Source organism: Ornithorhynchus anatinus, chromosome 6 (assembly GCF_004115215.2).
Source record: "Ornithorhynchus anatinus isolate Pmale09 chromosome 6, mOrnAna1.pri.v4, whole genome shotgun sequence".
Lineage (NCBI taxonomy): Eukaryota > Metazoa > Chordata > Mammalia > Monotremata > Ornithorhynchidae > Ornithorhynchus > Ornithorhynchus anatinus.
The window spans coordinates 17,970,564-17,985,448 of NC_041733.1; the positions used below are offsets into that span (position 1 = coordinate 17,970,564).

The 14,885-nt window shown below is 42.9% G+C and overlaps 1 protein-coding gene across 3 annotated transcripts in view; it reads left to right on the forward strand.

Moving 5' to 3' along the window:
• OCRL (OCRL inositol polyphosphate-5-phosphatase) overlaps positions 1–14,885 on the forward strand; it is a 51,235-nt gene that overhangs the window by 16,538 nt on the left and 19,812 nt on the right. For all 3 annotated transcript variants that reach the window (XM_029067264.2, XM_029067261.2, XM_029067262.2), the window contains 7 exons: positions 999–1,113; positions 3,059–3,175; positions 3,280–3,467; positions 4,529–4,640; positions 7,770–7,879; positions 8,117–8,252; positions 9,882–9,992. In XM_029067264.2, the coding sequence (XP_028923097.1) occupies positions 999–1,113; positions 3,059–3,175; positions 3,280–3,467; positions 4,529–4,640; positions 7,770–7,879; positions 8,117–8,252; positions 9,882–9,992 (889 nt within the window). The remainder of the gene's footprint in view (positions 1–998; positions 1,114–3,058; positions 3,176–3,279; positions 3,468–4,528; positions 4,641–7,769; positions 7,880–8,116; positions 8,253–9,881; positions 9,993–14,885) is intronic.

Sequence of the window (14,885 nt, forward strand, 5' to 3'; positions counted from 1 at the left end):
CTTGTCCTCTCTGCTCTTTCCTTCCTCCTTACATGCCATCTTTTTTTGTAGTATTTAAGCACTTTTTTTCTTTTTTTAAAATGGTATTTAAGCATTTAATATGTGCCAACCATTGTACTAAGTGCTGCTGAGGTAGATACAGGCTAATCAAATTGGACATAGTTCATGTCCCACATGGCGCTCACCGTTACCTCATTGGGACATAACTGAGCCCCAGAAAAGTGAAGTGACTTTCTCAAGGTCACACAACAGACAAGTAGCAGGGCCAGGATTAGAACCCAGGTCCTCTGACTCGTGGGATTTTGCTCTTTCCACTAGGCCATGCTGTTTCTCTGAGTCTCTCTAAACTTCCTACATGATGCTAACCACACCAGTCTGCTTGACTGGTTCTCCTCAAGAGTAAAGTTAGTTCTCTGTCTTCCTGAGCACCCTAAATGGAGTCTTTGGGCTCCTCCCTATACAACACAAACCTTTTGTATTTGTGGAATGATCCATGGTTACTCTATTCCAGCCATGTATAATTCAATTTTATTGTTACTAATGGAGTCCACCCCAAGTGTTTACTACTATGCCTAAGGCTGTTGTGCTGTGAAAACATGGCCTGGGAGTCAGACTACTTGGGTTCTCTTCTCTCCTCTGCCACTCATCTTCTGTGTGACCATGGGCAAGTCACCCAAATTCTCTGTACATCAGTTACCTCATCTGTAAAATGGGGATTAAACCCTTCTCCCTCTGACTTAGGTTGCGAGCCCTATGAGGAACAGACCATGTCCAACCTGAATATGTTATATCTACCTCAGTGCTTAGAGTGCCTAACACGTAGTAAGCACTTAATAATTTCCATAAAGAAAATGTCCTCCCCGGGGCTATATTTGCATGATTAAGAAAATTGCTTATCATTAGGCACTTAAAAGAACAGAATAATTTCAATTGTCCTTTTTCCTGAAAATGTTGTTTTTACTCAGTAGGTATAGCAGCTTATAAACTATGCTCTTTAGGTTTCAGGAGTTGGACCTAAGCACGGAAGCCTTTTTCTACTTTGAGTCAATGAAGGAGCAGGAGTGGCTGATGGCCGTGGAGAAAGGCTTACACCCCAGAGCCAAGTATAAGAAAGTAAGCAACATTTAATTTTTTCTTTGCTAATTTAATACAGTGCTCTGCATATATCCGTCCAAAACAAATACCTTTGACTGGGATGATGGGACCTCTGTAGGCTCATCCCATTCTAACAGGACAGTTTGGAGTGGCTATTCTGGTTTATCATGGACCAAGCTAATGATAATAATGGTATTTGTTAAGCACTTACTCTGTGTCAAGCATTCTTGTAAGCACTGGGGTAGATAAAGATTAATCAGGTTGGACACAATCTCTGTCCCAAATGTGGTTCACAGTCTTAGTCTCCATTTTACAGAGGAGGTAACTGAGGCACAGAGAAGTGAAGTCACTTGCCCAAAGTCACCCAGCAGGCATGTGGCAGAACTGGGATTAGAATCCAGGTCCTTTTGACTCCCAGGCCCATGCTTTATCCACTAAGCCACGCTGCTTCTCAGGAATAGTACACCTATTTCTTCTGACAGAGCTGTTCACAGAGCTCTGCAGGCAGGCTTATCTGTGACATAGAAACTTGGATGAGTAGGAACTGTTTAAAGATCAGAGACATGGCTATAGCATCACGGAATAGAAAGGGCAAAGCCAAGTTCCTGACTGGGGCAAGTATGAACCTGAACTATTGCAGGTGTCTTACGTAAGCAGTACTCAGCCCTAGAGCACTTAAGCATATATCTGTATTTTATTTATTTATATTGGCTGTCTCCCCTCTAAGCTGTAAGCTCCTTGTGGGCCGGGAACTTGTCCACCAACTTTGTAATTTTGAACTCTTCCCAAGTGCTGAGCACAGTGATCTGTGCTCAATAAGTACAATTGATTGATTTTTATTGATTGCTAACCTCCCTGAAAGAGAAGCAGCATGGCTTACTGGAAGGAACACAGGCTTGGGAGTCAGAGGTCGAGGGTTCTAATCCCGACTCTGTCACTTGTCTGCTGTGTGACCTTGGGCAAGTCACTTAACTTCTCTGTGCCTCAGTTACCTCATCTGTAAAAATGGGGATTAAAAAATTGTGAACCCCATGTGGGACAATCTGACTTCCCTGTATCTATCCCAGCGCTTAGAACAGTGCTCTGCACAAAGTAAGGGCTTAACAAATACCATAATTTATTATTATTATCACCAGCCAGGATGAATAGTGAGTTTGCTTTTAAAAAATGTGAGATCGAGGATGTCTGCCAGGCTGCCATTTTGAATTATTGAAAGAGTTTAGTCCTATCTGAAGTGATTTAATCTTCCTACTTTAGTGCAGGCTCTAGTTGATGCTTGAATATGTCTGCTGACTTTACAGTTTTTTTTTTTTAAGTGCAGTGTTCTCATATCTCCCTATCCCTCCCCAACAGAGATCCCAGCATTTATTTCTGTTTGAGCACTTTTTATTCAAGTAGAGAAGACTAGGGAATTTTGCACATTCCTTTCTCTGGGAAAAGACATGAAAATGTGAGGAGATAAGTGGTGGGCTCAGATGGGATTTAGTTCCAGTTCTAAATTTAAAAAATTTAGATCACATGGTTATCTAATTTTCCCTCTAGAACTCTTGTCTTTTGTGGGTCAGGACAGATATAGTTTCCAAGGGAACATGGCTTCATTGTAAAGTTTAAAGAACCTCTTTTGCAAAGCCGTTCAGGGAACAGAGATATGTTTTCCTTGTTTTTCTTTTGTTTGTTTCCTAGTGGTATTTAAGCACTTACTCTGTGCCAGGCACTGGAGTAGATTCAGGCTAACCAAGTTGGACAAAGTCCATTTCCCACATTGGGCTCACAGCTTTAATCCCCATTTTTCAGGTGAGGTAACTGAGCCATAGAGAATTGAAGGTCACTTGGGCAAGTGTGGTGGCATTCAGGTTTGAAATTTGATTGAGATTTTGTTACGAAACCTTCTAAGGCAAGTGAGCTCGAGCCTCTTGCTGCAGAGTATCAGCGTTAAAGCCACTTCGTGGAATTCATTTTTTAGGTCCAGCTGGTCCGCCTGGTTGGAATGATGCTGTTAGTGTTTGCCAGGAAGGACCAACTGAGTCACATCCGGGATATTGCGGCTGAAACAGTTGGGACAGGAATCATGGGGAAAATGGTGAGTGGTTCAGGAACGTGAGGTTTTTTTCAAGAAGTCAAATCTTGCCTGCTTTCCCAGAAAGTCTGATTGTGGTATCCATGAGTAACTGCTCTCGCCACCAGGGCAACAAAGGGGGTGTCGCAGTAAGGTTCGTGTTCCACAACACTACATTTTGCATCGTCAATTCCCACCTGGCTGCCCACGTGGAAGACTTTGAGCGACGGAATCAGGATTACAAGGACATCTGTGCACGCATGAGTTTCTTGGTTCCAGATCAGAGCCTGCCCCAAATGAACATCATGAAGCATGAGTGAGTTTCCAACACCTATATTAGCCTTTGGTGGGTGTGTCAAAACAAGAATGATCAGAGGGTTAGAAATTCTGCAAAGGAGGAGAAGAGGAGATATAAAAGGGTAAGGGCTAGGATCAAAGGGGCTAGCAGTGTTATTCTGTAAAGGAAAGTGGGACAGAAAGAGGATGGGAATTTATTCTTGGGGAGTGAGTGCCAATTGAAGAGTAGGAATCTCTAGCAAGGTGGGATGAGCAGAGGGATAGTCAGAAGTGCGGATCGGATGGGAAGTTAAGTTGAAAAGTTGGGGGGAGGAGTGGATTTAGAGGGGAAAGTGAAGGATTCTGTTTCAAACATATTTGAGGTGATGGTGGGACAGTCAAGTGGAGATGTCAGGGAGTCAAGAGGACATGCAGACTTGGAGATCAGATGAGCAGATGCTGTTATCAATATCATTCACATGGGACCTGGGTTCTAATTTCAGCTCTGCCACTTGTCTGTGACCTTGGGCTAGTCATTTAACTTCTCTGTGCCTGTTACCTCATCTGTAAATGGAAATTAAGACCGTGAGCCCCATATGAGGCGGGCATTGTGTCCAGCCTGATTACCGTCTATCTATCCCAGCGCATAGAACAGTGTCTAGTGTCTGGCACATAGTAAGCACTAAACAATCATATTTATTGAGCGCTTACTATGTGCAGAGCACTGTACTAAGCACCTGAGAGAGCACAATACAAGAGAATTAGCAGATATGCTCCCTGCCTATAACAAGCTTACTGTCTAGAGGGGGAGACAGATATTGGTATGAATAAATTCCATTAAAAAAAAAAGTTCCTGAAGCCATAGGAGAGCTGATGATCTTTAGCGAATGAAGTAGCTTATTCTTTCTACCTCCCCCTCTTGTGTGAGGATTGAGGGCAAGCACCTTGAACCTCTCCCTGAAAATATGGAAACAAATGAACTTGAAGCATTGTTTTAGTCGGCCTTTTTCAGCTTCTGCCGGTTGTGTTCTGTACATCATTTCTGAAAGGAATTCCATTGCTAATTGCTGTTTGCCCTTCCGTGTTTGTTCCACTTCTCAGCGTTGTGATTTGGTTGGGAGACTTGAACTACAGGCTCTGCATCCCTGATGCCAACGAGGTAAAAAGTCTGATCAGTAGGAACGACATTCAGAAACTGTTAACGTTAGATCAGGTAAGTGAACAGAACCACCATCTCACTGGGGCTCTCCCGAGAGGTTGAAATCCAGTGGGTTGGGCTGTGGAGCTGAATATCGGAGGGGTAGCTAGATTCGTCAAGTAAGGACTTGGAGGGGAGTCATACTGTCCCCCTGTGTAAAAGATTACTTTAAACTAAGTGCCGTTTTTGTAAAGTGCCCAGTCAAAAATGCATGCTCAGTCACATTTATTGAGTGCTTACTGTGTGCAGAGCACTGTACTAAACCCTTGGGAGAGTAAAGTATGACAATATAACAGACACTTTCCCTGCCCACAATGAGTTTACGGTCTAGATGGGCAGGCCCCGGGCCAAAGCATTCATCTTCCTCATTGTCATCACTGTGTTTGTTGAACACACTTAGGGCAGAGAATTCACTTGGTACTTGAGAGCACATTTTAGGGTAGAATTTCCCAATCTGTTTTGAGGTAAGGCACCTGACCCCATGAAGAAATTGATGTGCCCTCTCCCCAACCCTCCTGTGCCACAAGCCCCCAAAACCTGGAAGAAAGTGGTCTCAGCTGGTTTCTGCACAAATGTCTGCAGTCTACATGTGGGTGATGTGAGTCAGTCGTATTCACTGATTGCTCACTCTGTGCAGAGCACCATACTAAGCACGTGGAAGAGTACAATATAACGGAATTGGTAGGCAGGACATTCCGTGCCATAATGAGCTTATAGTCGAGAGTGTCAAAATGAAGTTCAAGATTCCTAGGGCTCACTGACTCATTCGGGTTTAGAGATTAAACATCCTAATAGGGCAGGACAAGTCAAATATGCATTCAATGTATGCCCATATAGATTCAATAAAGGGAAGAGGTTTTGATGGGAAAGATATTTTTATGATGATGGGTTGAATACAATTGGGTTGAAAAGCTGGGAAGATAACTGAAAGCTTCAGTCAATCAGTGGTGTTTATTGAGTGCTTTCCGTGTGTCAAGCACTGTGATAAATGCTTGGAAGAGTGCAATGTAACAAAGACATGATCCATGTCTGCAATGAATTTACAGTCTAGAGAGGCAGACAGATATATAAATTATGAATATGTACGTAAGTGCTGTGGGGCTGAGGGAGGGGTGAATAAAGGGTGCAAGTTCAGTTATAGGGGCAGTGCAGAAGGGAGTGGGAGAAGTGGAAGGAGGGTTTAGTTAGGAAAGACTTCTTGGAGGAGATATGCTTAATCGGGTGGAGAGAATGATCGTCTCTTGGATATGAAGAGGGAGGGCATTCCAGGCCAGAGGCAGGATGTGGGCAATAGATTGGCGGTGAGATAGACGAGATCGAGGTACAGTGAGTAGGATGGCCTTAAAGGAGTGAAGTGTGTGGGCTGAGTTGTAATAGGAAATCAGCAAGGTAAGGTGGAAAGCTTGCTGGAGAGAGTGCAATTTGAGCCCTGATTTTTAAAGGTAAGGGGTGCAGTTTGGTGTAGGGATCTGTGGGGAACAGCTCTTGAATTAATTCAAAGCTGCTTGGATGCTAACTCAGGGTTGGGTGCAAAGGCTATAGGAAAAAACAGCTCCTCTGGAATGGGAGTGCTGGCTGACCGGTAGTAGGGACTCCGTGTGGATGCGTAAGGCAGGGCTAGCTGATCTGAGAGTTTGGGAGCAAAGAAAGAGTTATGTACCGATTAACCAAGATCCTCTTTTTGTTGGGGATTTCTTTGAGAGATGAGAATAAGACTTGCAGGGTAACTGATAATATATCCTGGCCCTTAGAGGAGGGATATCGATTTCTTTCAACCTAGCCTTGGTTTTTTGTAGATGCATCAAATAGTGGCTTTCCTTTTTACTTCTTTAATTGTTCCTTAGTGGCTCCTTTTCTCCCCCTCTCTTCTGCCTCCCCCAGGCTAACTATTGTGCCAATCACTCTCCTCTCTGCATTCAATCTCAGGGAGCCCATCCAATTCTGGGAGCTTCCATCATCTTTTTTGTTGTTGGACTCCCAAATCTGAATTTCCATCCATTTGCAATCTCTAATGTCTTCAGGATATCTCTAAATGGACTTTTTGATGAAATCTATATCTTGAGCCCTGGTCCCTCTCCCTCTCTGAGGTCTTGCATTTCTTCCTGTGTTCAAGACATCTCTACTTGGATATCCTCATGTCACTTCAAGTTTAACATGTCTAAAACAAAGCTTCTTATCTTCCCACCCAAACCCTGTCCTCTCCCTGACTTTCCCATCACTGTAGGTGCCACCACCATCCTTCCTGTCTCACAGGCTTGTAACTTTGGCATTATCCTTGACTCATCTCTCTCATTCCACCCACATATTCATTATACATTGCTAAAATTCACCCTTTCCTCTCCATTCAAACTGCTGCCATGTTGATCCAAGCACATATCCTATCCCCTCGGACTACTTCATCAACCTCCTTGTTGACCTCCCTGACTCCTCTCTCTGCCCACTCCAGTCCATAGTTCACTTTGCTGTCCAGATCATTTTTCTAAAAAAAAGTCCAGGCCACGTCTCCCCACTCCTCAACCACCAATGGTTGCCCATTCACCTCCACCTCAAACAGTAACAGTCAACATTTCACTTACTCACTTGCCTCACTGGTTTCCTACTATATCTCAGTCCACAAACTTTGCTCCTGTAACACCAACTTACTCACTGTACCTTGATTTCATCACTGACCCCTTGCCTGAATTCCTTCCCCTCAACAAATGACAGACCACCACTTTTCCCACCTTCAAAGCTTTATTAAAATCAGGAGACCTTCCCTGAATAAACCCTCTTTTCAGTCAAAGAGGGACTACTCTCCCTCCCTTCATATCGCCTTTACCCTTGGTTCTGTACTCTTTAAGCACTTGATATCCCCCAGCCACACACATACACTCTCAGCCCCACAGCACTTATGCATGTATTTGTAATTTATATATTGTCTGTATCCCCCTATAGACTGTAAGCTCCTGTGGGCAGGGAATGTGTTTACCAGCTCTGTTGTATTTCACTTTACCAAGCACTTAGTACAGTGCTGTGTACATAGGGCTCAAATACCATTGATTAAGAAGTTGCTCCTTAGTGGCAAATGGGAAGAATATCATTAATGTATTCCCAAGGAACATTAAAACCATTGGCGTGCTAATGGATTATTTCCTTTCATCCCAGTTGAATATTCAGCGATCACACAAGAAAGCTTTTGCTGACTTCATTGAAGGCGATATTAAATTCATCCCTACATACAAATTCGACTCTAAAACAGACCAATGGGATTCCAGGTAAAGCTATTACTGGGTAATAATTGTGTATGCCACCAAGTTGGAGCCTTGGTTTTTTCCAAAATTTACACTTAAGATCCAGAAAGAAATATTTCTGGGGAAAGTCTCTTAGGGAGAGTGCATTGGTAATGATTTAAATCTAGCAGACAAGTCTGGATTTTTGAGATCGGTTGCCTTTGTGATCTGGAATGGATATCACTGCCTTGCTAAGGTGTGACATTTGTTGTTTCTCTACAGTGGGAAATGTCGAGTTCCAGCCTGGTGTGACAGAATCCTTTGGCGTGGGACAAACGTTCAGCAGCAGTATTACCGAAGCCACATGGAACTGAAAACCAGTGACCATAAACCTGTCAGCTCTCTGTTTCATATTGGGGTAACTATTGCTTCCTGGTTTTTTTTGGTTTTTTCATTTTTTGATTTTTATTTTTTTAACAGTGGCTTAAAAAGATTATTCCCAAGTGATTATGCAACTCTCCAACATGAGGGTTTTATAGTTTTAATCTCCAAGCTGGTATCCAGTCATGGTAAAAAAAAAACAAAAAACATTTAGTCACAAAAAGGTGTTAAATTATCTGCATCTTGTTGTTTCTGGACTTCCATGGAGCCAGTCTTAGTAACATTAATGATGGCATTTATCAAGCAATTACTGTGTGCCAAGCACTCTGCTGAAAACTGGGATAGATGCAGAATAATCAGATTGGACATAATCCCTGCCTCTCTTGGGGTTCTCGGTCTAAGATGGAGGGAGAATGAGTATTCGATCCCCATTTTTACAAATGAAGAAACTGAGGCACAGAGAAGTGAAGTGACTTGTCCAAGGTCATAAAGCATGCAAGCGGGGAACTGAAATCTCCTCATTCCCTTTGTTTTTTTAGATAGGTCAATGCAGAGAGGTGGCACTCCCTCACCCCTTGGAAAGACTCATAAACTATGTATTTATAGTTTTTCTATATTTTTCTTCAAAAAGGCTCAGGACATGTTTCTCCACTCTTCAAGAAACTCCCATCCACCTCCATATCAAACAAAAACACTTCACCATTGGCTTTAAAGCACTCGATCACGTTGCCCCCTCCTACCTCACCTCACTACTCTCCTACTGCAACCCAGCCTGAACACTTCACTCCTGTAACGCTAACCTACTCACTGTGCCTTGATCTCATATATCTCACCACCAACCCCTCGCCCACATCCTGCCTCTGGCCTGGAACGCACTCCCTCCTCAAATCCGACAGATGATTTCTCTCTTCCCCCACCTCCCTCAAATCCTTCCCTGACTAAGCCCCCCTTTCCTCTTCTCCCACTCCCTTCTGTCGCCCTAATTTGCTCCCTTTGTTCATCCCGTCTCCCACCCCCACAGCATTTGTGTACATATCTGTAATTTATTTTGATGTGTATCCCCTCTCTAACCTGTAAGCTCATTGTAGGCAGTGAACTTGGTTGTTGTTGTACTCTCCTAAGATCTTAATACAATGCTCTGCACTCATTAAACACTTAATAAATATGATTGAATGAATGTAAAACATCTCACAAATGTAATGTTCTTCAGAATCACATTATTCCTCAGGACACTCCTGAGCAGTAAAGCAATATTGCATATTTAATAATGAATAAATCGAAGCAAAAAGAGCTAGAAGCAGAATGAAGGTGAGAACTGAGGCAATGAGTTTCCAGTCTGTACTTTTGCTCTGAGGGGCTCTTTAGTGACTGCTGGTCATCTGGTACACTGATGATTCCCCCGTGTACCGTGATCCTATCAGTCCTGCTTTCCCAGCCAAGGGACAGTCACATGCCCTTTCTTGGAACCTGTTGTCAGGGCTGCTGCTCTCAACAAAGGATCCTTCAGTTCATGCCTGGCGTTATGTAATGTTCATGGAATTTCCTAGGAGGCATTGAAATTCTGCATTTTTTGGTTTTTCTTCAGTCACCATTTCAGATTGGCCGAGAAACTTTGTGGTGTGAGTTTGGACCAAGTGAAATGAAAAAGGGACATGTTTTCTTTCAGGTGAAGGTTGTGGATGACCGGAGGTACCGGAAGGTGTTTGAGGACATTGTTCGCATCATGGACCGAATGGAGAATGATTTTCTTCCCTCATTAGAGCTCAGTCGGCGGGAGGTGAGAGAGAGCTTGTTTCTTATTATTAGTAATGTTGTTGATGGTAATGGTAATTATGGTATTTAAGTGCATACTGCGTGCTAAGCACTGTATTAAGTACTGGGGTAAATCCAAGATCATCAGGTTGGACACCATCTCTCTCCCATGTCGGGCTTACAGTCTTAAGGGGGAGGGAAGGCAATTTTACAGGTGAGGAAACTGAGACCCAGAGAAGCGACTTGTCCTTGTTCACCAAGTGGCTAAGTGACCCTGACGGAGCCACTTCCTCTTCAGTTGCCTGTGGTGGTTAGCTCATGATAATGCGGCGACTTCCCTTTTTAAGAACTATTTGTGCCTCTCTAGCATGCTGGGTTATGAGAATAACAAAGAGTGGAAACGCAAAAAGCAAAAGTCCCTCATCAGACAGGGCTACCAGACACCTCTACATAAAACCAGCGGTCTTAGGTTGCAGATTGGAGATGTGGAAAGGGTCACAGTGAGCTCTCTGAGCCTGCTGCAGCAACGGCATGGATCTCCAGCCACTGTGGAGTCAGAGGACCCGGGTCTGTTCCTGGCTCCACTTGTCTGCTGTGGGACTCCACTTCTCTAGGTCTCCATTTCCCATCTGTAAAACAGAGATTGTGAGTCCCATGTGTGTTGTAGTCCCAGCTCTGCCATTTAATAATGATGGTATTTAAGCGCTTACTATGTCCCAAGCACTGTTCTAAGCGCTGGTATAGATATAAGGTAATCAGGTTGTCCCATGTGGGGCTCACAAGTCTTAATCCCCATTTTACAGATGAGGCACAGAGAAGTTAAGTGACTTGCCCAAAGTCATACAACTGACAAGTAACGGATCTGGGATTAAAACCCATGACCTCTTACTCCCAAGCCCGTGCTTGTTCCACACTGCTTCACTTGTCTGCTGGGTGACCTTGGGCTAAGCACTTCACTTCTTTGTGCCTCAGTTCCCTCATATGTAAAATATGGGGGTTGAGCGTGAGCTCCATATGGGACGTGGACTGTGTCCAACCTTATTAGCTTGTATCTACCTTAATGCTTAGAACAGTGCTTGGCACATAGTAAGTGCTTAACAAATACCATTTAAAAAAATATGGAACAGAAACTGTTTCCAGCTGATTATCTGACCTTTCTCCCAGGGCTTAGTACAGTGCCTGGCACATAGTAAGTGCTTAATAAAGGCCATTTTAAAAAAAAAAAGTGGGTTCTGCTGACTGAAGGACCTACCCGCTCGCTCTCATTCCATTGAATAGTGCCCTGCATACAGCTATGTGCTCATTAAATAGCACTGATTGATTACTGTAGTCAGGGCCAAAATTAAATGCAACTTGAATCAATTAGTGGTATTTGAGTGTTTGCACTGTGCAGAGCAGTGTACTAAGGTTGAAAGAGTGCAATACAATTGGGGTTGTAGTATGTATTGAGTGCTTACTGTGTGCAAATCACTGTACTAAGCACATGGAAGAGTACAATATAGCAATAAACACATTTCCCACAAGGAGCTTACAGTCTAAAGATGCCTTACAGTCTACAGGCTTGTAAAAAGAGATTAGGGAAGTAGACCTAGAGTACTAGGAACAAATGGCATTGGGTTTGGAGTTAGAATAGAGGATTCGTGAAGTTGTTTTTCCCAGTCAAGTAAGTTGTCATCAGTATTAGATGGCATAGTCACCTATAAATTGAAAATGCACACATTGTTGGGCATCATTTATTGCAGTAGTTGTGGTATTTGATAAATGCTTACTATGTGCCAAAACCCTTACTGAGGGCTGGGTTAGATTCAGGATGATCAGGTTGGATCCAGTCCCTGTCCCACATGGGGCTCATAGTCTAAGAGGGAGAATAGGAATTGAATCCCCATTTTGCAGATTAAAAAGTGGAGTCACGGAGAAGTGAAGTGACTTGCCCAAGGTCACACAGCTGGATTAGAACCCAGCTCCTCTGACTCCCAGGCTTGTGCTCTTTCCACTAGGCCAGATTGGTGGTGATTGGCTCTATTTTGCCACCAACCCAATTCCCATGTACTGCCTCTGGCCTGGAACTCCTCTCACCTTCAATACCTTCATAAAATCCCATCTCTTCTAAGAGACTTCTTCCCGACTAATTCATTCAGTCATATTTATTGAGCGCTCACTGTGTGAAAAGCTCTGTACTAAGCACAAGGGAGAGTACAATACAACAGCAGACACAATCTGTGCCCATATTGAGCTTACAGGCTAAGACTTCATTTCTGCTACTTCCTCTCCTTTCTGGTTCACCCTTGCATTTGGATTTGTACCATTTATTTTTCAACCCCATGAGACTTAAATGTTCATATCCATAATTTATATTAACGCGTGTCTTCCCCTCTAGACTGTAAGCTCCCTGTGGGCAGGGAATGTGAGCACCAACTCTGTTGTATTGTACTTTCCCAAGCACATAATACAGTGTTCTGTACACAGTAAGCACTTAGTAAATACCATCGATTGAGCAACTACACTTGGGAAAGGATAGCAAAAACCAGACCTCCATTCCCTGCCCTCTGTACATCCACCATTCAAAGTCAGCCTTGATTAGAAGAAAGCTACTTGCTGGAAGAGATTTTACTGAAGAGTAATTCTGAGTGTGAAATATGATCAGCTTCATAAGATCATTTTATTTGGCATTTGGATTTCTTTTTCCTATGATATTCACCATTAAGCTTGCCCTAGAACTTATTTTTTTCCCCAGAAGCAGCATGGCATGGCTTAGTGGTTAGAGCATGGGCCTGGGAGTCAGAAACGTCTGGGTTCTAATCCCGCCTCCGCCAATTGTCTTCTGTGTAACTGGGGGCAAGTCACTTTTATAGGCCTCAGTTCCCTCATTTGTACAATGGGAATTAATACTGAGAGCTCCATGTGGGATAGGGACTGTGACCAACCTAATTACCATGTATCTACCCCCAGCACTTACAAGGGTGCTTGATATATGGGAAGCATTTAACAAATACAATCATTATTGCTATTTTATTACATCAGATAGGTTCTTCAAGCTCCTTGAAGGCAGGGATTTTGTCTTTTCCCTTTCCTGCCCTCTTCTAGAGTATGCCTGCACTCGGTCCATCCTGCTAGTTGAAAGGAAAGAAATTGGTCAGTCTGCAAAAGAGAGAGAAAAGAAAGCTGAGTTGATATCAGTGGTATTTGAATGTATACTCTGTATGATTTACAAAATGGTAAAAGAAATAGGAATAGTGAATTTTGCAGGAGCAGTCACTGAAAATTTGAAGGCAAAGCTCAAGGCCACCTCTGCTATTGTAATCAGTGATTAGAAGGTGTGCATTCTTTCCATTATTTCAAGTTTGCAGATGACACAGAATTGAGCAGTTTTGCTAAATCATTGGATGACAGAATTAAAACTGAATAGAGTAAAGAAGTGAGCCTCCAAAATGGAACGCAATTCAGTCAGGCACAAAGAAACAGCACCACCACAGTGTCAGGGTAAGGAAATATATTGGCAAAGCACAAGTAGGGCAGGAAAAAATACATTTATGAAGTCTGGTGGACAGTAGTCAGTCTCTCAAGACTGTAAGCTCCTTCAGGGCAAGGTTCATGTCTACCAACTCACTGTATTGTTCTCTCCCAAGTGGCTAGTATAGTGCCCTGCAACCAGTAAGTACTCAGTAAAAGCCAATGATTAGTGTTCAAGAACCAGTAATATTCATTCTACTGTACTCTATATTGTTCTGATCCTAATTAGAATATTGTTTCCAGCTTTGGTCCCAGCAGTCTTAAAAGGGGACAGAGAATCCAGAAGGGGTCCAGAAAAATATATTAAGGTAAATGAAGAGGATGCTGACCAGCTCTCTCTTCCCAGAAAGGCTGAACAAGAGGAAAGGAGCTGAAATTGCTGCAAAAAACTTAGTTTAAAGTAATGAAATTTGTGACTGAAAGGGAGGTAAACATCGATCAGGCTCCTATAGGAGAGTGGGGAATCCCTTCCCTTCAGACGTTTAAAATCCCCCCACAAATGGTTTAGACATTGATCTTCCAAGACAAGGGACTGGGCTAGAGAAGGCCTTTTAATGTTCCTTTCATCTCTGATTTTGTGCCCCAACAGATGGTAAATTCATCTGAAATTATTGAAATAAAGTAACATTGGAAACTTTTATTATAGTTTCAACACCGTTTTTTGACAGGGTAAAGTGAATGAAATGAAAACTCCCAAAGAACATGCTTGCATGGGACTTTTTTCAGTGCTCTCAAACTAGGTGGAATATTTTCTTTTTTTTAAAGTTCAAGCTTATTCAGCCTCTTGAAATGATTAGCTATTTAGTGGACTTTTGAGAAGGTATAAGTAAGTGGTTTTGTTGGACACCCAAGAAGCCTTTGGCTTCAGGGGAAAGATTCTTCCCTCAATTCAGGTTGAGGGAAGAATTGGGGAGCTAATGCAACAGAAGAATTTTCTCCCCCTCTGAACTCAGGTTCTTTGTTCCAAGGCCTGTAGGAGTGAATGGTTAAAAAAAATATTAGAAACTAGGAATGTTCTAGATGAAAGGAATGCCAGATACTGCAAGCTACTACAGCTTACAGTTAAATCTTAAACCCCTAAATACAGTTAAGGATTGCCACCTACACTGCAGCAGCTTTGGGGGCCTGGAACACCAAGCCAAGGAGGAAGAAATGTTTTTAATTTTTGTCCCTTTTGAGTCACCTCCTTCTCTAGCCACTAACTCTTTTTCCTCCTAAATGACAAAGTTTCCATCCCTCTTTCCTCCCCCAGCCCCCAAATTGGCCTAATATCACTGCATCTCACTGGAAAAGTGGTCCTTACTTCAGCATCCCTGCCCCCCAATAAATTAATGGTATTTAGTGAACTCTTAAATGTGTGCAGCTTGGAAAAGTACAATATAATAGGGGAAACAGCCTGGCCTAGTGG